At 38.4% G+C, this 22,075-nt stretch overlaps 1 protein-coding gene across 1 annotated transcript; it reads left to right on the plus strand.

The window, feature by feature from the left end:
• Positions 1 to 1,145: 1,145 nt before the first annotated feature.
• On the plus strand, positions 1,146 to 21,805 carry LOC125102981 (nephrocan-like). The gene is made up of 3 exons (XM_047734683.1): positions 1,146 to 1,334; positions 10,520 to 11,421; positions 20,957 to 21,805. The coding sequence occupies exons 1-3, from the start codon at positions 1,146 to 1,148 to the stop codon at positions 21,402 to 21,404; spliced, it is 1,539 nt and encodes a 512-aa protein (XP_047590639.1). The 3' UTR covers positions 21,405 to 21,805.
• The last annotated feature ends 270 nt before the right edge of the window (positions 21,806 to 22,075 follow it).

Here is a 22,075-nt window from a genome sequence, read left to right on the forward strand (position 1 = left end):
AGATAGTAAAAGAAAACAGAGGTTAAAAAAAAAATCAGGAAGGAGGAGCAGACAAGTCTTTTGAGAAAAGCACACAGAAATCCTTACTCTGGAAATAGAATGAACTGATTATTAGAGCAAAGAAACTTTTTGGCTTCACAATGAAAACTGTAGCAAAGAGAGGTGGGTTGAAGAGCACATCACAAAAGTTTTTCAATATTAGAAAATTTGGAGCAATCCACTCAGGCCAAAATGCATGGGGAAATTCAGGTCTTCCACCTGGCAGGAGAAAGCTTTGCTATATAATCTTTTGCTTAAAATGCTTTTAAATTCCTCAGCAGGGATGAGCCCAGCAAGTAAAAGAGCCTCAACAAAGGCGTGCCTGGGACAAATGAAGCCTTCCTTCTGCAGCTGGATATCAGAACACACAAGTTCCTCCGAAGAAACTAGAGGCCTTTTCTTCCATTACAGATAGATGAAGGTAAGGGACCCATTTTGATGTTTCATTCTCATCTGAGTCAACCATATTTTTGCCATTCAAATTTTTGAATTTGAATTTTGAATGGCAAAAATATTGTCCAAATATGATAGTTGGGTGGGTCGAGTGATAGATGAACCGAACCAGTTCTCTGTGCCTCTACACCTCTCTTCTCGGTGGCGCATTGTTTCACAGAGCAATAAAATGCTACTGGAACAACGATAATAAAGAAAAAACCTGCCCATTTCCCCATACTGGTTAATGGGAGTAGAAAACACCTACCTGTTGCAGGTCTACAAAAATGGTTTTAATACAGGGTCACAGAAAATTCGAAGGTTTATAGCCCACAATAAAACAGCTCTTTGTCTTTTCCCACTAATTCCCTAGTGTCACATTTAACAAAACAAGGAAACTACAGATAGTAGGGGTGTTTGCAGATTAGCCTCCCAAGCCATAAATAACAGAGGGTTTTGCTCACCTACAAATATTAAGGCAGCTTATCAATGTTTAAGCCCTTTGTGATGGTTGCTAACATTTTAACCCAGGCGAATTGAGAATTTTTTTCTTTCCTGTCTTCTTACATTGACAGAGTACACATTCATAAGATTCTATTATCAGATTTCACGGTATAAAGAGTGGGACATCCCCTGAACACTCGCCTGCTGCCTGGGAGGCCTCGTTTGGGAAGATGCATCTGCTTTATGCTTTCCTTGTTTTGCTTTCTCTTAGTGATGGTTTCCATCCCACCTGTCCCAGCCGATGTAGCTGTGATTCCCTGCAGTCAGTGCAATGCTACAGGCTAACGGAGGTGCCGTCCGCTCTTCCTTCCACCACCAAGAAGCTCTACATTAGCCACAGCAAAATTCCACACCTTCAGGTAACCATTCCATGCTCAAGTTGCCGCAGTCTTATTTTTTGAGGCAGGATGAGGGGTGGACGGTGGGGCTGGGAGGCTTGATTTAAATGATCAACCCTTAAAAGTGATGGTTATCAAGTTTGGATCGTTGGACTATCTGCTTGCCCTTTACTCCTGAGAGGGGTATATGCCTCTGGGTATTTCTTTTTAGAGACTCAGTCAAAAACCATCAGAATCTATCATTCATGATGTTTTATTTCAGTTTTTACGTTTGTAAAAATGTAATTATGTTGTTGCAAAGTAGAAGTAAAGAAGTGGCTCTTTCTTAACAAAGAGAGCTTGAGAGCCAATGGCTACTCGCTATTCTTGGAATTGACAATGAGTGCTTTCGGGGGATAAAAAAGGAGTTTTGTTAGTGCCATAGAAAGCAGGTGATCCTTAGAGCATTGTAAGACTATCCAGATGAACCCCAGCACATGAGAATTATTTGTAGCAGACCCTACACATGTGCCAGACATCAGGGGCTTTGTGGAAACATCTACGGAGGAAATACGTGTTTTTGATTTGGCATGTTATTGCAGTACTTGTTCTATGAACTTCTTTTTTTTTTTTTTTAAGATTTTTACTTATTTATTTGACACAGAGAGAGCGAGCGAGACAGAGAGTAAGGGCAAGCAGGGGGAACAGCAGGTAGGGGAGAAGCAGGCTCCCGCTGAGCAGGGAGCCAGATGTGGGGCTTGATCCCAGGACCCTGGGACCATGACCTGAGCTGAAGGGAGATGCTTAACCCACTGAGCCACCCAGGCGCCCCTGTTCTATGAACTTCTAATTTTGACTTTTACATTTATGCCACGCTCGTCAGAGTGCAAAGAGTGCTATAGATTTGTCTGGCTTTTATAATACAAAGGAATTTTGGTTTTGGCCTTTGATATTTTGGAAGCTATAGAGAGACAAGGGTCCTTATCCTAGCTTTCCCCCTAGCCAGAGATATAATCATCTTAAGCAAACACTTAAAAAAAAAAAAAAAATCTCTGGGCCTCACTTTCTACCTTTTTGAAGTAAGAAGTTTGGGTTAGATTGGTGATCCCTGACTCTTTTTACCTGGAGAAGTCAATCTGATTTTGTCTTTACCGGTCACTGCTCTTGCCTCCTTGAACCAAATCCCAAGAGAAGGAAATACATCTCTGTGGGACAGGTGCAGAGAGTCCACAGGTGGCTGTAATTTCCCTCCACATAGAGACACCATCCCTTTTCGACAGGTTAAGAAATTCGAATGTAGGGGCGCCTGGGTGGCTCAGTGGGTTAAGCCTCTGCCTTCAGCTCAGGTCATGATCTCGGGGTCCTGGGGTCGAGCCCCACATCGGGCTCTCTGCTCAGTGGGGAGCCTGCTTCCCCCTCTCTCTCTGCCTGCCTTTCTGCCTACTTGTGATCTCTGTCTGTCAAATAAATAAAATAAAAATCTTTAAAAAAAAAACAGAAAAAAAAAGAAATTCGAATGTAGGTGCACCTAAACACGGAGAGTTTAAAGTATGTGGTATGGTATTGATTTCAAGACTCAATAAGCAAAATTACCTAGTGGACATGTGGACTCTCCTCCTGTAATCCCGTAGTAAGATGCTTAAATATTTGTTCTGGAAGCCTGAGATGCCCAGAGCCGAAGTGTGAGCTAAGCCCGGTAGTGATCCTACACTGCTGTTTCGCAGCCAGGAAGATGAAATCACACCTCTCATCAGATTCAGTTACTGAATGAGCGCATTGATTTATGTTCACTAAACGGCAATACTGCCACTTCCCTGACTTCAACCCAGTTCATGGTCTCTTGGAAGGACAGTTTCAGCAGAGACGTTGATGAAAGACAGGATTGTTTGGGGAAGGAAATAAAAAGCTCTAAGCAATAATACATCTCTTTTAGCTGTCTTTGGTGAATATATGTTCTACAGAATCAGGTGTCTGTATTCCGAGAAATAAACCTTAGAGTATCTTCAGATTAAAGCAATAGAAATTACACACATATACATATATATGCACACATACATATACACACACGCCACTTACAAACACACATGTACACCCTACACATATACATGCAAATGCCTCACAATTTAAAATGTTTCTATTACTTCTTCATCTAATTTGTGTTTGGGACTGCGAATGCTGTGTTTGAGACTGGGGATAAAAGACAAAAAATTCACAGTTTCTGCCCTTGAGACATGACGGCCTTCATTATCCGTTTATCTGTAAAGCTGCCTGCTTGTTTGAGGTGCATGCCATTGGACTGTAGCACTCCTTGTTTCTTCTTCCTTTGTTTCATACTGTCCCTCAGCCCCTTCCCTCCTGGCTTCTGGTCTTGCTTTCCATCCTGAGCCCTGTATCTCCTTGGTGCCACCAGGGTGCAGTGTCCTAGCTCATAAGAATTCCCTGAGCTGATACTAAAGTATCCATCTACGTTTCCACTTCACCACAGCCATGTACTTGGTGATATCATAATCATTATACGGAAACTCCTCCACTCAGAAATCTCCAATTCCCCCATTCTCTGATCATTATTATCTTCCTTGCTTTCAGCTGCCATATTCTGTACTTCTCTTGTCACCTCACGGAGACTTCTAACCCTACATCAACCCGTTTTTCTCAGATCATTAGTTTATTTCCTATCATCTTCTTTCCCATCCCCCCCTTTTTTTTTGCATCCCCCAAATAAATTATCTCAACACCTATCCCGCAAAGCCTTAGTCTTAGATAATGGTGATCATCTTCTCTTGTTTCTCTTATACCTAGATAGCCTGATGCCGCTGGAGAGGATCACACCACCTCTCTACACATATGTATGTATAAGTGTGTGGTTTGGAACATTCACAGATTTGTAGAAATACTGCAAATTTAAGGTCTCTGACTTCATCTGGGTCTTCAGTGTCATCGGTCCTTTCAATTCTTCTTGGTCAGGCTTTCCTACCTTCCATCAACATCTTCCAAAACTTCAGTAGAGTTTGGGTTATGTTCTCAATCTCTACTATCCTCATTCTCACCCATGGCTGGCCTCCCATTTTATTGACTAATCCTAACAAAACTCAACTTCTGCTCACTGTGGACTAACTTGTCTCCATTCAGTTCTGCAAACTCTTTCCTCCAGACAGGAAGGATGAGATCTCCCTTCTTCTGCTCAAGGCAGCGTCCCACTCATCCCCTGGAGTCCATCTTCTTTGCCACTCCCTGAAGCTTGCTCTATCATTCTCCCCACACCCATATCTTCAGTTTCTCTTTCCTTACTAGTGCCTTATTCTAGCTTATAAATAGATAGGCCCCTTTCATTACAATAAAAATAAAATTATTTGGGGGCACCTGAGTGGCTCAGCTGGTTGCATGTCTGACTCTTGATTTTATCTCATGTCATGATCTCAGGATTGTGGGATTGAGCCTTGCATCTGGCTCCACATTCAGTGGGGAATCTGCTTGAGATTCTCTCTTTCCCTCTCCCTCTCCCCACCACTTAAATAAATAAATAAATAAATAAATCTCAAATAAATAAATAAATGTTTAAAATAAAACAAAATAAAATAATTTTAACTCTCTTTGTCTCTTCCTGCTACTGTCTCTCTTTACTTGCAAAACTCCGTTAAAGGATACTCTGTACTTACTGTCCCTAGTTTACCTCCTATTTATTCTTTAATTCACCACTGTCTGGTTTCTACCTACTCCAAACAGTTAAACCACTATTCCTTCTAAGACACTGGGTCACTCCTATTTCTTGAAATTCTTACTCTTTTGCCTTCCATGGCACCATACTTTTATGTCCTCATGATTCCTTTCTGATAGTTCTTTTCTGCCATTTTTGTAGGTTTCTTTCCCTCCCCTGCCCCTTATTTTTGTTGGCTTCTCTGGGGAGTCTCGGTCCTCAGCCATGCCATTTCTTACTATGTACAGTCTACTTAGGTGACTTCACTTTATGTAAGTAATGATGGCTCCCATAACTGAATTTCTAATTCATGCCTTCCTCCCATGTTTCAGACTTATCCAGCTCCCTATTGGACCTCTTCATATATGTATATCACCTCAAAATAACATGCCCAAAACTGAAGTCAATCTTTCCCCCTAAACCTGTGGTCTCTTGTCGCTGGCTTCTTTCACTTAAAATAATGCCCTCAAGGTTCATCCATGTTGTAGCATATTTCAGAATTTCCTTCCTTTTAAGGACTAAATAATATTCCATCTTATGTATATACCACATTTTGTTTATCCATTTGTCAGTTGGTGGACATTTGGGTTGTTTCCTCTTTTTAGATATTATGCTTCAAAGAACATTCATGTACAAGTTTTTGTGTGGACATATATTTTCATCTGCCTTGGGTATATATCTAAGAGTGGGATCTCCGGGTAAAAATGGTAAATCTGTTTCACATTCTGAGGAACTGCCAGATTGTTTTTCCAAAGTGGCTCCATTGTTTTGTATTCCTAGAGTATTGTATGATGGTTTTGGTTTCTCCACATTCCTGCCAACTCTTATTGTTTTTTTGGATCATAACCATCCTAGTGAGTGTCTGTTAGAATCTCACTGTGGTTTGACTTTTCTATCACTAGAGGTTAATGATGTTGAGCATCTTTTTGTGCACTAATTGACCACTTGATATCTTCTTTGGGGAAAATGTCTCTGTGAATCCTTTGCCCATTTTTTTGAAATTGGGTTCTTTGTCTTTTCATTTTTGAGTTGTAAGAGTCCTTTGTATTTTCTAAATACAAATCTCCTATCAGATCTATTATTTGAGAAAATGTTCTCCCATTCTATGGTTGTTTGTTGTTGCTGTTGTTAATTTTCTTAATGGCGTCCTTTGAAGCACAGGTTTTTAATTTCCAGTAAGTCCCATTGACTATTCTTTGTGTATGTCACTTTAGCTTTTGGTGTCATATCTAAGATAGCTCTTATCAAACCCAAGGTCATGAAAATTTATGTCTGTATTTTCTTGTAACAGTTTTACGGTTTTGGCTCCTACGTTTAGAGGACAAATAGGAATGCCTTTAGGATAGCAGTCAATTAAAATGATTGTTCTTTACATCTTCAGTGGAAGGAGAGAAGCTACTTCAGATTCCTCCTGGGTAGGAAACATAAACAGACTTGATTACCAAGTGGGAGGATTATGGACTATTTTTATATTCTCTCCATACTTGCCAGAATTTTAAAATTATTTACAGAGAACAAGTATATTGATGATCAGGAAAAAAAAGTTCCAATATTATTTTACTTACTGGCTTGGTGCACACAGGTCTGAGCATCTAACTACGGGGGGTATTTCGGTTATCATGTGGACATTGAACCTAAAAGCAACCCAAGAAAGGTTTGTGGCCCTCTAATGCTTGCAGCAGGACCCACCCAGAAGAAACTGGAAACAAAGCCTTTCATGAGGAAGCCAGCAGACCTTGCTTCTCTGGTCTACCTCATTTTACTTTTCTTGCTTCTTTTTCATTTTTTGAGTTTTATTATAACTTTTATCTACATATATTTTAGGTTCACTAAACTGTAAAAATGTGTGGCAGGAATTATACTTAGTTAAACTTCCTACACTTAATCATTAACACCAAGCCCTACTTGCCTTGCTTTTTAAGCAACATTGAAAAAACTCACATAGCCTCAAGGTTAGCTCGAGGACAAAAGCATCTCTTTTTTACATCTCCTGAGCACAGTTCAGCTTAATCCAGGGAAATGGAAAAACTGGTCTAGCAGAATTGTTTTCCTTTTTCTGCTCTGTAAATTCAACTGAAAGGTTGAAAATAAGTATCTTCCCCACTGTTTGTGGTGTCAGTATTCTATATTCTTCTGCTAAATGCATGTCATAGGAGTGAGGTTAAAATAAAAATATGTGTGTTGGGATGAGATAAATCTGGGTTGGAAGCTCAATTTTTCCACTTGCTAGCAAGATATACTAAGCCCAGATATTTTATCTCCTCAAGCCTCAGTTTCCCTTTCCGAAAAAGGAATAATCATGTTTACACACAGGACTTTATAAAGATAACCATAGTAAATACTTAGAAAATGGTAGCCATTTTTTAAAGATTTTATTTTTAAATAATGTCTACACCCAATGTGGGGCTCCAACTAACAACCCCGAGATCAAGAGTCGCATGCTCCTCTGACTGAGCCAGCCAGGTGTCCCAAGAAGATGGTAACCATTTTAATTAATAATAACCCAAAGTAATCTGCATTGACTGACAGAAAGAAAAAAGAAAGGTCTCTATGCTTACTAAAAGAAAATTCTGTTAAGAACATGAACTATGTCAATGGTTTACGCCAGTCTGTACACTTGACGAGTAGAATTGAAGCTCTGATATGACACTTTGTCTGGTCCCCAGATAAATTGCCCATTCGGATCCATGTTACCCCTGAGACTTGCTGCATACTCAGTAATCTTTTAGGGTTTGTAGTCACTCAGACAAAAGTGGAACTATTAATAGCACCAAGTTCTTATGGAAGATCAGCAATCTAAGAAGTGAAGATCTATGTCTAGAGTCTTTTCTAACTTTATATGCAAGAAACCTTAGAAAGGGCACTTTGAAATGAAAAGTGTATTAAAGAACAGTCTTGGGCAAGTCTTTTCATTTTTGGTGGGGAGGCTGAAATTCTTCATCCCTTTAATGGGAGATTTGAATTAGATAATCTCCAAAATTTCTACTTTTCTAAATCTCTAGGATTTATGTCTAGATTTTGTCTTTTTTGAAAAACATTAATTATAGACCAGATGCAAGAGAAAATGGTAAGTTGAGGAAGAAAGGGTTTAGAGTTAAGAGTTCAGTCTGTTTAGAGTTCGGCAGACCTTGTTGAAATTCTCAACTCTTTCAAGTTTGATGTTAGCAAACTTGCAGGGTTATTAGAAGAATTAGTGATAATGTACTGTTAATAAACAAAATTTAACTGAGTACCTTGGAGGATCTAATAAGTAAGCTATTCATGAATCACGCAGCATCTCCTCTAGCAGGCAGAGCTATGCTCCCAGAAGCTGTTACCAAATGGGAGGATTTTAGGGTGAAGCAAGGGAGTTACTGAGAAAACAGTAAGTAAAGATGGTTTCAGGTTGGGTCAAGTTCCTTTTGAGAATAAGGGAAGGGCAGGGTTTTTATAATGATGATTATGTCACTAATGCTGATCAGGAAATTTCAGGTTGACTGTTAAAGTTCACATTCTTAAGAGAGGTTAAAACTGTAAGTATTTGCTGTCATGGGTGGGGACAAATGACTCCATTTGGGACTTGTGTGTGGGGTTTTTTGTTTTGTTTTGTTTTGTTTTGTTTTTAACAAAAAGCACTTGGCACCTGTAGATAGTCAACAAATGCAAGAAAAAAAATACTATTAATATCGGGACTAGGACTAACTAACACATCTGACTGATCATTAAGAGAAGATCATGTGGTAGCAGCAATGTACAAATCAAGGCAGCTGCCAAAGCTTTTATGATTAAAAACATCTGTTTATGGAAATTTTAACATGAGATTCTTCCAATGGAGTATCATCTTAGGAGAAGCTTTAAAATATACCAAAATTCACATCACATGTCCTCCTAGGCTATAAGTACCTTTAATAAATATGTGGTGCAAAATTAACCCGCCTTGAATGTGTTAATCATGCACTGGTATTACAGAAGGGCTCAACTGCATAATTAAGTCAAACATTCAAAAACTATAGATAGTAAGACATAAAATTGTGCATTGGAAAAAAATGTTTAAAGACTTTATTTATTTATTTATTTATTTATTTGAGAGAGAGAGAAAGAGAGAGAGCACACAAGCAGGGGGAGTGGCAGAGGAAGAGGGAGAAGAAAGGTCTCTGGGTAGCAGGGAGCCCAAGTGGGCTGGATGCTAGGATCCTGGTATCAAGACCTGAGCTGAAGGCAGACGTTAAACCGACTGAGCCGCCCAGGCACACTGTGCATTGAAAATTTTAGCTCAATTGAATTCTAAACCAGACTGAAAATTTTGTGAATCTTTATCAAGCTGAAGAAAACCTGGAACAATTCCTCTTTCTGCCTAGAGATGATCTTACTCTAAGAACTAAATACCAAGGATTACATCATCCTGGAGAAGACCTAGATGGCAAGGTAGGAGATTGATAAATGTGGAAGGATAGGAGTGCTTGAACTTGCAACCCATGGAGAAAGTATATCAGATTTGATCATTTCTAAAATCTAAGAGAAGAGTAGATTAGGTCTGGATTATATGCCAAATGGAATCTTTGCTCTCAGGCATGGAGACACATGTATCCTGTTTGTTTCTTCCTGGATCTTTTTCATCAGTGAAGTGCAAATTGAGGGATAGGGAAGAGGGAGGCTAGGCTAGTTTTACTAACTATAATATAGTTGAAAATGTTTCTCTGATAGGCCCATCCTAGTGACAGCAGGGTCTAGGATACTTAAAATTTTTACTTTTAATGCTTAAAAATTTTTTAATGTAATTTATAACATTAAAAAATCATCTAAACAATGAAAAATGAAGACAGCAATTTCCAGATCATTCCCATTCTGGGCTATTGTAAAATGATGCCACAAAGAGCATCCTATTGTACAAATCACTGTGCAACTTGTAAGCACTTCTGGCTAGAAATAAACTTGCTGGGTCAGAGACTATATAGCAAAAGTTGGCTAATATTATGTCTACCGATACTGTGTGAATGTCCTAACGTACATTTGATATTTTAGACTGTTAGCAAACATAAATAAAAAATAGTCGGGACCTGGGGCGCCAGGCTGGCTCAGTCAGTGGATCATACAACTCGATCTCAGGATTGTGAGTTGGAGCCCCACGTTGGGTGTAGAGACTACTTAAAAATAAAATCTTAAAAAAGAAATAGTCATGGGGCACCTGGGTGGCTCAGTAAGTTAAGCAGCTGCCTTCAGCTTAGGTCATGATCCCAGGGTCCTAGGATTGAGCCCCGTATCAGGCTCCCTGCTCAGCAGGGAATCTGCTTCTCCCTCTTCTTCCCCACTGCCACTTCCCCGGCTCATGCTCTCAATCTCTCTCAATCTCTCTCTCTCTTTCTCTGAAATAAACTTTAAAAAGTCAGGATCTTAGTTTCCATCCTTTTCCAAGAGATAATTTTAAATAGATCTTGAAGAGAAATCTGAAGTATCATTAGTATTAAATGATAATGTGTAGAGTATTCCCCCCCGCCGACAATAATCTTAATTTACTGCTTTTTCTCTTTGTGACCCATCCCTGACTTTTTTGCAGATGTCCAGCTTCACCCGAATGTTGGCTTTGGAAGATTTTATTCTGCTGGCTAGTGGAACAGAGTCAGTAGAAAATGACACTTTCAAAACTCTGAGTAATTTGAAGACCTTGGAACTCTGGAAAAATAAGTTAAGACAAGTCCCCAGGATTCTCCCAGCCAGTCTTGAAGTGTTAAAACTAAATGATAATTCAATATATGTCCTAAATGGATCCGATTTTGAAGGACTGAAGAAATTAAAAATCCTTGAACTTAAAAACAATCTGATCTCTTCTCTGTCTCCCACCACACTCTCCTCTCTTGTCAGTTTGCAGAGTTTGGTGTTAGATGAAAACAATATTGAATCTGTAGCCGGATCGCTGGCACTTCCCCACCTGAAACGCATGAGCATGGAGAATAACAGACTCGATCTTATACCACCCAACTTCTTCACGTCTCTAAAGTCTTTGCAATTTCTCAGCTTCAGTGGTAACTTTCTGACTAAAATTCCTATTAATCTGCCCAAATCTCTGCTCTCTTTAAAAATGGAGAGGAACCAGCTCAAAGTGGTAAGTTTTCGAGATATGAAACACTTGGAGCATCTCTCCCATCTTTATCTGTCAGAAAACTCACTCTCCTCCATTGATGGGGCACAGATACTTGCCAATTTAACTACTCTTGAGCTGTCCCAAAATCAGGTTCAAATGTTGCCCCTCAGATTACCAGCGAAACTACAAAAACTCGACATTAGCAATAATCTGATTCAGAGAGTTACAGCGCAAGACTTCCAGGACCTCCGAGACTTGAAACACTTGTTTCTGGACAACAACATTGTTAGCTTGTTCGAAGCTGGAGCCCTGCAGATGTGTTCCCAGCTCTCCAACCTGGCCTTGGAGCAGAACCTGCTGTTGTCTATACCTCTGAGGTGAGTGGGAGTTATTATTTATGGTGACTACTTTAAATGTTTTCTGAAAATCGGGGCAATGGAGCACATTAGACAAGCAAGAAAAAAAACTAGAACAAACATAAATGACCTGATCAAGGGTGCCCGAGAGTTCAAAGGTAGAGACTGTAGACAGGGTTTTGGAATCCCCAGCCCTCTAACTAAATCCTGCACCCACTTCATTTATCTTGCCTGTTGGATAAGACACCTGCAAGTGAGATCTATGTTGAAAATAGGCAATGCTGCTTTGGTGAAGTATGCTATTACACATAATATGGGGATCTTTCTTATAAAAGATCTTGGTTTTAAAATATGTGTTTTTAAGTATGTGGCCTGGGACCAGCAACAGGGAGACTGGGTGCTTAGCCACTAGCAAAACAAGGTTATGAGAAAGAAAGGAAGGGGAAATGTAGTAAGATATTTACATTTTTAACAGCATTGAAATAGCAATTATGAAAAAAAAATCACAAATGTATAATCTAATCTTGTATTTATTTTGAGTTATATATTTGGAGGCTTCATATGCTTCTCAGCACTGAGATCTTTAAAGGACCTAAACATGGCTCTGCTTATTTCTCTGTCTGCCTGTGGGTATGAAAGCCCATTTGTGTTGGTCTCACCTTGCGTTTTTGGTTGTCTCTCTCATAAACACATATGCACATACACACCCTCATACTCTGACACTTGATTTCTCTTTCCAAATATCCCTCCCTCTGTGCCCAACCTCCTGTCCTGTTTTCTCACCCAGTCATAACTGATAATTAATGTACATGTTGACATTAACTGATCCTTTTTTAGGTAAACTTTATTCCATGTTCTACATGTATGAAATAGGTAAATTAAAAAATGGTAGAAGAAGAAAGCCCTATTATTCTCTTAGAAAGAGAATATGGGGGGCGCCTGGGTGGCTCAGTGGTGTAAGCCGCTACCTTCGGCTCAGGTCATGATCTCAGGGTCCTGGAATTGAGTCCCGCATTGGGCTCTCTGCTCAGCTCATCTCTCTCTCTCTCTCTCTCTCTCTGCCTGCCTCTCCATCTACTTGTGATCTCTCTCTGTCAAATAAATAGATAAAATCTTAAAAAAAAAAGAAGGAAAGAGAATGTGGTTAATTATACATGCCTATCAGTGGATTCATTTTCCTTTTGGTGCTTTATAGGGAAAAAAGGTCCCCTTGCTCTGTTGATTATCATTATCAAATTGCTCATAAGTAACATACCAACTTCTGGTTTCTTTAGAGTCCTGTGGCACTCAATTTACTTATTTTCATTTTGTTACCAATGAGAAAGGGAAAAATTATCTTTGCTATGCACAGATGTTCATTTTTTGTAGTTGAAAAAAAAAGATACTTTATTATACAGCATGGTAACTGTAACCCAATGCAAAACACCAGAAAGTAATTTTTATAATGGAAATTAGTATTTTAAAATATATATTGAGGGTTATTTGAAATTAATCAATTTTTAAATGCATAATATGTGCATACAAATAATGTATTTTACCAGACCCTTGGGATATATCAGTGCAGTAAAAAATAAAACTTCTTGTTCTATATAGCCTAAATTCCAGCAGGGAAGTAGTAATAAGAAACAGAATGTACAAGTATATAACACTGAGGTGGTGTTTGGAGTTATAGTTAGCAACAACAAAAAAGGGCAGGCTTACAGGTTCAGGAGCGTGGGCATGGCTGGTTGCAATTTTAAATAGGGTAAGCATGGTAACTCTCATGAAAATGTAAACTTTGAGCAAAAACTGGAAGGAGGTGAGAGATTTAGCTGTGAAGCTGTTTGGCGGGGGAAGTGTTCTAGACAGAACAGCCAATACAAAGACCCTAAGGCAAAAAACACGCAGTGTATTAGAACTCTAATACTTGATATTTCAGTAATTTCTCTACTATGTTTCAAGTCTTATTTTCTATCACTATATACCCCTACTCCAAGAAAAAAAAATCATGTATAGAATAAAAACTCCTAAAACAGGTTGGGAAGTGAATGTTGTCATCAAGGATTCTCAATGGGCTATGAGAGCCTTGGCAAAATTGTGAAGGCAGGGGACTGCTCTATTCAGATGGCTTTTAGAAAGCATTTCGCTGAGTAATCCTGCTAAGTTTAATGAGTGAAAAGTAGCTTAATTATTTACTCCTGCCAGGGCATTTGTGTGTTTTAATAAGTGACTACAGAAAGCACAATGCTTTTGCCCAATGGACTGTATAATAGAATTGCAAGCCTGAGGTAGCCATGATTCTCAAATCTGACTCCATGTTACAATTATCTGGAGAATTCTGAAAAAATCATACTTATGCCCAGGCCTCACTTCAAACTAATTAAAGCAGACACTCCAGGATTTGTGCCTAGGCATCAGTATTTTTGAAAAGCTCCCGGATGAATTTAATGCGCAGCCGGTTTAGAGAAAGTTTAGAGCCGGTTTAGAGCAAGAACAATGAGCGAGGGACATGATGAGTGTGGGCTTTTCCTATGAGGCTTAAATTAAGCAACACAACTGTCTGTTCAGTCAAAGAACTTGGCCAGCTATGAGAGCAATGTGTTCTTTGTAGAAAGTGATTTTTAAATTCCTCATCAAACCCCCCTCCCACGTTCCAGCTTTTCTTTGACTTGAAAAATGGGAATGGCCCAGAAAAGTTTTTCCTTGATTGTCCTCCCATAAAGCATTAAAACTCAATACTGTTTTTAAATTTTTGATTGGTAGAACTTTTATTTATGAGCTTAAAACAATACACTCTTATTTGCATGGGTCTTATTCAGGCACAAAATTATACTTTAAAATTCAGTTTCCTATTAAGAAACTATAAACACAGGCAACCTATCCATTGCCAGTTGCTTACCTAACTTGTTTCTAGTTGCTGTGTATCCTACCACAAATCACAAATCCCTTCTTTTGCCTACCGTCCTCCAGTTTAAATTTCACCAAGGAAATAATAATAGATGGGTGTAGGTACACATACATTCAAATATCTACTACATTTGCCTCAATATACAAATTGAGATAGAAAATAATACCTAGTATTAAGTACTGACTAACCCAACAGTGAATTTATATCCGTGTGTTATTCCCCATTACTTCTTACAACAATCCTGTGAAAGTAGGTACACTTTTTTTTTTAAAAGATTTTATTTGGGGCGCCTGGGTGGCTCAGTGGGTTAAAGCCGCTGCCTTCGGCTCGGGTCATGATCCCAGGGTCCTGGGATCGAGCCCCGCATCGGGCTCTCTGCTCAGCGGGGAGCCTGCTTCCCTTCCTCTCTCTCTCTGCCTGCCTCTCTGCCTACTTGTGATCTCTGTCTGTCAAATAAATAAATAAAAAGATTTTATTTATTTATTTGACAGAGAGATAGATACCTGAGCTGAAGGCAGAGGCTTTAACCCACTGAGCCACCCAGGCGCCTGTAGGTACACTTTTTAACTATTATTTTATGGACTAGAACATTTAAGTATCAAGGAGGTATCAAGAAACTTCTCAAAATCAGATCATCAGTAAGTGGGAGAGTCCAGATTAAACACAACAGCTTAACTGCAGAGCCAGGGAATTTTTTAAAATTAACTAATCTCTTTCTTATTAACATAGAATATATTATTTATTTACACAATTCACAGCACTTCCCGTAGCACACACCCTCCCCAACGTCCATCCCATCCCTCCCACACCCCTCCACTCCAGCAACACATATATTCTTAAAAGAAACTAATGGGCTGGAGGAGATTATGCTGAGTGAAGTAAGTCAAGCAGAGAGAGTCAATTATCATATGGTTTCACTTACTTGTGGAGCATAAGGAATAATGTGGAGGACATTAGGAGAAGGAAAGGAAAAGTGAATTGGGGAAAATCAGAGGGGGAGACCAAGCATGAGAGACTGTGGACTCTAAGGCGTTTGGAGGGGAGGGGAGTGGGGTTTGGGTGAACCTGGTGGTGGGTATTAAGGAGGGCACGTATCGCATGGAGCACTGGGTGTGGTGCATAAACAATGAATCTTAGAACACTGAAAAGATAAAATTAAAAAAAAAAAAAAAAGAAAGAAACTAACAGAGCCGGGGAATTTTAGCCACCACATCATTACCTGCCCCTGAGATGTACTCTGCTACAAACAATACACTAGACCCACTTAAAAACTTAGAATACCTAAGACCTGGGTCTCACTTTTGCTGTTTCATTCTTATTTTACCAATCTGCAATTCGGCGAACAACGATAAGTTACATCATCTTATCTTTATTCACAATTTGGATAATTCAAATCCAGAATAGCTTTCTACAACCTACTGCAGGCGTAACATTTTATCTTACTTATGCTTCCATGCCATCTACTGGTAACATGGGGTACCTCTTTTTACACTAAAAAGCGACAGACTCAAAGAATAAATAGCATTTTTAGAAGCAGGTTTGTCTTAAAATCAGGGATACCTTTCTCTATAAATCAGACTTAAAAGACAAATTATGTCAAAGCCATAAGTGATTGCCCTAATTTCACAAAACCAGGATATTGGTGATTTCGCTTACAGTGTCATTTTGGTTATAAGGCTCATCAAAACACAAAAGAAAAAAAAAAAAAAGGAAGACTAGGTACACATTTTGGCTCCGCAGCCTAGAAGTGATCATTATATTGGTTTAAAAGGAAACTTGGCTTTCTCATTTTCATTAGCTAATGTTTATTATGTGATTTCTGTGTACTGGGCACCTTCATCTATGAGGAGGACAATCAGAAGCTTTAAGCTAAATAACTTACCTGAAGTCACGTGGCCAAAGTTAGATCTTGGGTCTTAATTAGTAGACAACTCTCAGTTTGCTTTACCATATCTTTTCTCTGTTGTTCTCCCTTTACTTTCAAGGGTGCCAGAATCTTGCTTCCTGCCACATCATCTGTAAACAGTCCATCTTTCCTTGAAAAAAAAAAAAAAAAAGAAGCTATACGTAAGATTTTTCTGTATAACTTTTAGGGATTTACCTTATATCAGTTGGTATGTGCACAAAATTACATTTTCCTGGGGACTGACTTCAAACTAAATTTAGCAGATTTTTAAAATGTATGAAGTGATTTGCCCTGGTAAATTAATCCACTTTTTAAAAAATTTTTTTAAGATTTTATTTATTTATTTGAGAGAGAGCACAAGTAGGTAGAGAGGCAGGCAGAGAGAGTGAGAGGGAAGCAGGCTCCCTGCTGAGCAGAGAGCCCGATGCGGGACTCCATCCCAGGACTCTGAGATCATAACCTGAGCCGAAGGCAGTGGCTTAAACCACTGAGCCACCCAGGCGCCCCAATTAATCCACTTTTTTAAGGTAAATTTTATTCCAACCAAGGAGAAGTCACTTTAAATAAATAAGACTATAGAATACTCAAAAGCATAGGGGCACCTGCTCAGCAGGGAGCCTGCTTCCTCCTCTCTCTCCCTCTGCCTGCCTCTCTGCCTACTTGTGATCTTTATATGTCAAATAAATAAATAAAATCTTTAAAAAAATACTCAAAAGCATAAATACATACATATGTATATGCGATGTATAGCTTAGGATACACTGTAAAGTATGACTGGGACAACAACAATAAATTTCACTGATTGCCAAAAGGCATCAGTGCATTCACACTCTATGAAAATAGCATCCAGATGGTATTTCAAGGACCCCCCTTTTTTTTTTCCTATAAAACTTTTCCCCTTCTTATCTTCACAAACAGAATGACACTTAATATGGGGTTGTTGAGTAGCAGGAAAATGTTCAGGTTCACAATTGTGATTCTTTTTTAATTTTTATCGATAGGCATTAGCATGACATTTTTCAAATTGGTATCCACAGGTTAAAAATAAGTTTTTTCCTGATTATAAAGCAGTGGCCATTCAAGGTTGAAAACTTTGGGTGCTGACAAATGAGAAAGCATCCATAATTGCTCACCTACAGCCCACGTCTAGGTATAATTTGTGTTCATGTACTTGGGATCATTCAGTTTTGTTTTCTATGTTTTCTATTTAACACCGTAGAGGATTGTTCTTTCCCTTTTCCACTTTTTCCAAGTATTACAATGGACCCAAGGGATCTTACTTTATTCTATTCTTTTATTTACAGTCATATTCCTTTATTTACAGTCACCTAAAGTTGCTAGTCTCTTTTGATTCTCAAATTGTTCCAAATTTGTCTAGTGAGATCCCCTCTAAGCTGGTCCCTCTGTTCATGACACACGAATTTATTAGTTCTCTTTTTAAAAAATTGTCATAAAATATACATAAAATTTACTTAACTGTTTTTAACTGTGCAATGCCATATTGTTAAATCCCTTCATATTGTTGTGCAATTGTTCTCTGGGACTTTTTTCATTTTGCAAAACATTTTGCAATTGTTCTCTGGGACTTTTTTCATTTTTCATTTCATTTTCCACACTCATTAAACAACTCCTCATTTCCTCCCCCCCAAGCCCCTGACACCCACTATTATACTTTCTGTTTCTATGAATTTGACTATTCTAGATATGTCATGTAAGTGGAATTATAGTAGTTGTCTTTTTTTTGTGACGGCTTTTTTCACTTAGCACAATGTCTTCAAGGTTTATTCATGTTGTAGCATGTACCAGAATTTCCTTCCTTTTTAAAGCTAAATATTGCATGGTACATACATATTTTATCTTGCTTATCCATTCACCCATCAATGGACACTCAGATTGCTTCCACATTTCAGCTCTTGTGAATTCAATATGAGTATACAACACATAAATATTGTATAATATTATTTAATATGTAAATAGCTCTTTGAGACCAATCATGCTTCCAGTTCTTCTATGTATATACTCAGAAATGGAATCTCTAGATCATGTGGTAATTCTATATTTAATTTTGGGGGGAAGCACCTCATATTGTTTTCCATAGTGCTGGCGCCATTTTACCTTCCCACTGATAGCACACCAGGCTTCCAATTTCTCCACATCATCCTCAACACTTTTTATTTTCTGGATTTTTTAACAGCAGCTATCCTGATGGATGTCCCCTTAATCTTTGAACATGCTATTGCATTCTGGTTCAGATGTTCTGGCTTACCTGCCCCAGACATGGAATCAGTCATTTCTCTAAGAAGCCTTGCTTCTTTTAAGTGGGAACTGGAATTCTGAAATTAAGATCTGGGTGCTCAGTGTGCTTAGGCTATTGGAGTAGCATTGATATTGGGGTGTAATATTACTTCGAGATCCTTCCAGTATGCACGACTAGAACATATATTTTTAAAGCGATGAATTCACATTAATACCTCTAGTTCACATTTAACATTGGAGGGTTTTTCTTATTTTATATTTGTATCTTTTCTTTTACAATGAAATCTTAGTTCTTAATGATATGAATATACTTACTTACTTCATTAAAAAAAGGTTTCAAGATTTCATGACTAACAGCAGTATGAATAATAAACGTGGTAAGAGAAATTTCCTTGCAGATCCTTTCATCCTTAATGTCTAAGGCTTAGATATATCCATGAAAGATATTCAGTCCGAGTACTTTTTCTTTCTTTTATGTGGTTATATACCAACATCATCATTTGATTGATTAATTAGATATGCTTGTTTCTGTTTGTGTTCAATTTTAGAGCTTGATTCTGTTTTACCGTTTTCATTTTGTGAACATGTAAAACATTAACGTGATTCAAAATTAAAACCATATGCATACACTTCCTATAAGTAACCATTTTTACTCACTTCTGGGTTATCATTCTTTTTTTTAACCCAACATAAGCAAATATGTGTACATATATTCTCATTTCCCTCTTACACAAAAATGGATATACTATATATCCTATTGCACTTCCTACTTTTTTCCCTTTAACAATACTTTCTGGAAATCATTTTATGATCATTCTTAGGGATGAGTCCCTTTCTTTTTTGGGACTGCATAGTAGTTTTTTAACTTTGTACTGGGTTGTTTCCAGTCTTTTGCTATTATAAATAATACCATAATAATTGCCCATATGCAGTTTTATATATATTGAGTCATATCTTCAGAGTATAGTCTTCAAAGTGAAATGGTTCGGTGGTAGGGTAAATGCACAAGTTATTTCATTAGGCTTTGCTAAATTCTCCTCCATAGGAGCTATGCCATTTTAGTGTCCGACCAAGTGATGTATGAGAATGTCTGTCTCTTCACAGCTTTGTCCACAGAATGTATTGCTAAGGATTAAGGTTTTTATTTTATTTTATTTTATTTTTTTAACCAATCTGGTAGGTGAGAAATGGCATCTCTGTGTGGTTTTATTTTTTCATTTCTCTATTCTGAATATGGTTGAAGACTTAAGGGCTTTGCTTTCCTGTTTATGTGGACTTCCATTCATGCCTTTTGCCCATTTTTAAGTCTCATTTTAAAACCTTTTCTTCTCACCTTTTTAAAAAAAAAGATTTTATTTATTTATTTGAGAGAGAAAATGAGAGATAGAGCATGAGAAGGGGGAGGGTCAGAGAGAGAAGCAGATTCCCCATGGAGTTGGGAGCCTGATGTGGGACTCAATCCCGGGACTCTGGGATCATGACCTGAGCTGAAGACAGTCGCTCAGACAACTGAGCCACCCAGGCGCCCCTTCTTCTCACCTTTTAAGAGTCCTTTACGTATTAGGGAGATTAGCTTTTTGGGTTATAAATTGCAGATATTTCCCCCAGTTTATCATTTATCTTTTGACTTTTCTTATGTCCCTTGCCATACACAATTTTTTTTTGTGTGAAAAAAGATCATTCGATTCACTGATTTTTTTATAGCTTTTGGATTTTCAAGTCATAGTTAGAAAAGCTTTCTCCTAGAATTAGGATTTAAAAAATTATTAAATACATGATTTTTGTTGTCACATAATAATCTATTATCTCTTAATTTCTAAATTAGTGGGCATTAGTCTTTATCCTTTTTTCTGGTATAAATATAATTAAATATGTGACAAACATATTTGTAAATAACTCTTTGTTTGCTTCTACTATTTCCTAGGTTGAAAGGCATGATGTTATTTAAATCTGATACGTGTTACCAAACTATTTCCAAGGTGGTACCAAGTTACACTCCCACCAACAGAGTTTAAGTTCTTACCTCCAACACCTTCAAGAGCAATACATTTTAAAATTTAAAACCAAAACCATGTTCTAATTTCATATATAAAACATTGCATCATTTTTTTCGTTGCCTTTTATATTCATGAAGAACCCCACCTTTTCATGTTTTTATTCCATACTTTTATTTCTCCTATATATTATGGACTCATGGCCTTTGCCACATAAAAATTGGCAACGTTTTTTCTTATCTATTTGTTTACCTGATCCTGTTTGACAAGACAAGAAATGAGAGAGTCTTATGGCTAAGAACAAGAACACTCTGAGAGTTAGAAGACAAGACCTATGAGAAAGGTTAAAGACCTATACAGAAGACTTAATTTTTCAAAACGTAGCTTGTTTTCTAGCTTCCACCAGGACACAATGGTACAGAAAAGGCTGGTGTTGCTTATTCTGAGTTGCTCTGGTAGATATGAAATGGTGGTCATGGCTTCTTCTCCCCTCCTGTTTCCATGCTTTTGCAGGCTTCCGGGGACCTTAGCCAGGCTGGACCTAAAAGGCAATGCCATCCAGGATATTGCTGAGAGGGAGCTCAAGGATCTGAAGAAACTTCAGGTTCTAAACCTTAGGAACAACAAGATTTCTGCCTTAGACCTCAAAGTCTTGGAGGGGTTGCCTCGCCTCAGACACCTGTACCTGGATGGAAATCCGTGGAATTGCACCTGTAGTCTCGTAAGAGCGAGGGAGATCCTGAAGGCCAAGGGCACAGATGTGAGGGGAGGACAATGTGCTGCACCAGCTGAACGACTAGGGGAGAGCTGGATGTCCTCCAAGAAGATCATGAGACAGTGTGAGCATCACTTACATCTGATGGAGAAAAACAAAGAGACCAAAAAGAAACCAAAACCAGAAGAGCACTCCAGCATCAGAATCAACATTGATGATGATGATTATGATTATGAAATAGATTAAGTATGAAATTTGTTTATAGTTTAGAAAAAGTTTTTCTTAAAACAGACTTCATTTTAGAGCAGTTTTAGGTTCACAGAAAAACTGAGAGCAAGATATAAAAATTTCCCATATGCCTCCTACTTCCACACATGCATGACCTCCCTGATCTCTACATTCTCCTTCAGAGCAGGACATTTATTACAATTGAAGAACCCGCATGGACACATCGTCATCACCTAAAGTCCATAGTTTGCACCTGGGTTCGCTCCTCGTGGTGTGCATTCTGGGTATTTGGACAAATGTATGATGACATGTATCTATCACTGTATTATCACACAAAGTAGTTTCACTGCTTTAAAAATGCTCTGCATTCCAGGAAAAGTTTTATAGTGTTCAGTCTCTTAAGCAGAAATAGTCAATAATTTTAGATATGTAGGACTCTTTTTGTAAGTTGCTGTTTTGTTTTTTCTAAAAATGAACTGAGAGTTAAGGTAAGTTGAGGTGGGGGAGGAAAGGGAAAGGGACAGTGGTAAAAAGATGTGAGATTCCTTCCACTTAAAAAGTCATTTGTGGGGACGCCTGGGTGGCTCAGTTGGTTAAGCGGCTGCCTTCGGCTCAGGTCATGATCCCAACATCCTGGGATTGAGTCCTGCATCGGGCTCCTTGCTCTGCAGGGAGCCTGCTTCTCCCTC

The sequence above is a fragment of the Lutra lutra genome, chromosome 6 (assembly GCF_902655055.1).
Source record: "Lutra lutra chromosome 6, mLutLut1.2, whole genome shotgun sequence".
NCBI classification, from domain to species: domain Eukaryota; kingdom Metazoa; phylum Chordata; class Mammalia; order Carnivora; family Mustelidae; genus Lutra; species Lutra lutra.

Bases quoted from the DNA above. Each gene is read 5' to 3' on its own strand.
- LOC125102981 (XM_047734683.1), top strand. From the start codon at position 1,146: ATGCATCTGCTTTATGCTTTCCTTGTTTTGCTTTCTCTTAGTGATGGT. The intron at 1,335-10,519 runs GTAACCATTCCA...ACTTTTTTGCAG, and splicing joins GCAAAATTCCACACCTTCAG to ATGTCCAGCTTCACCCGAAT. The intron at 11,422-20,956 runs GTGAGTGGGAGT...ATGCTTTTGCAG, and splicing joins CTGTTGTCTATACCTCTGAG to GCTTCCGGGGACCTTAGCCA.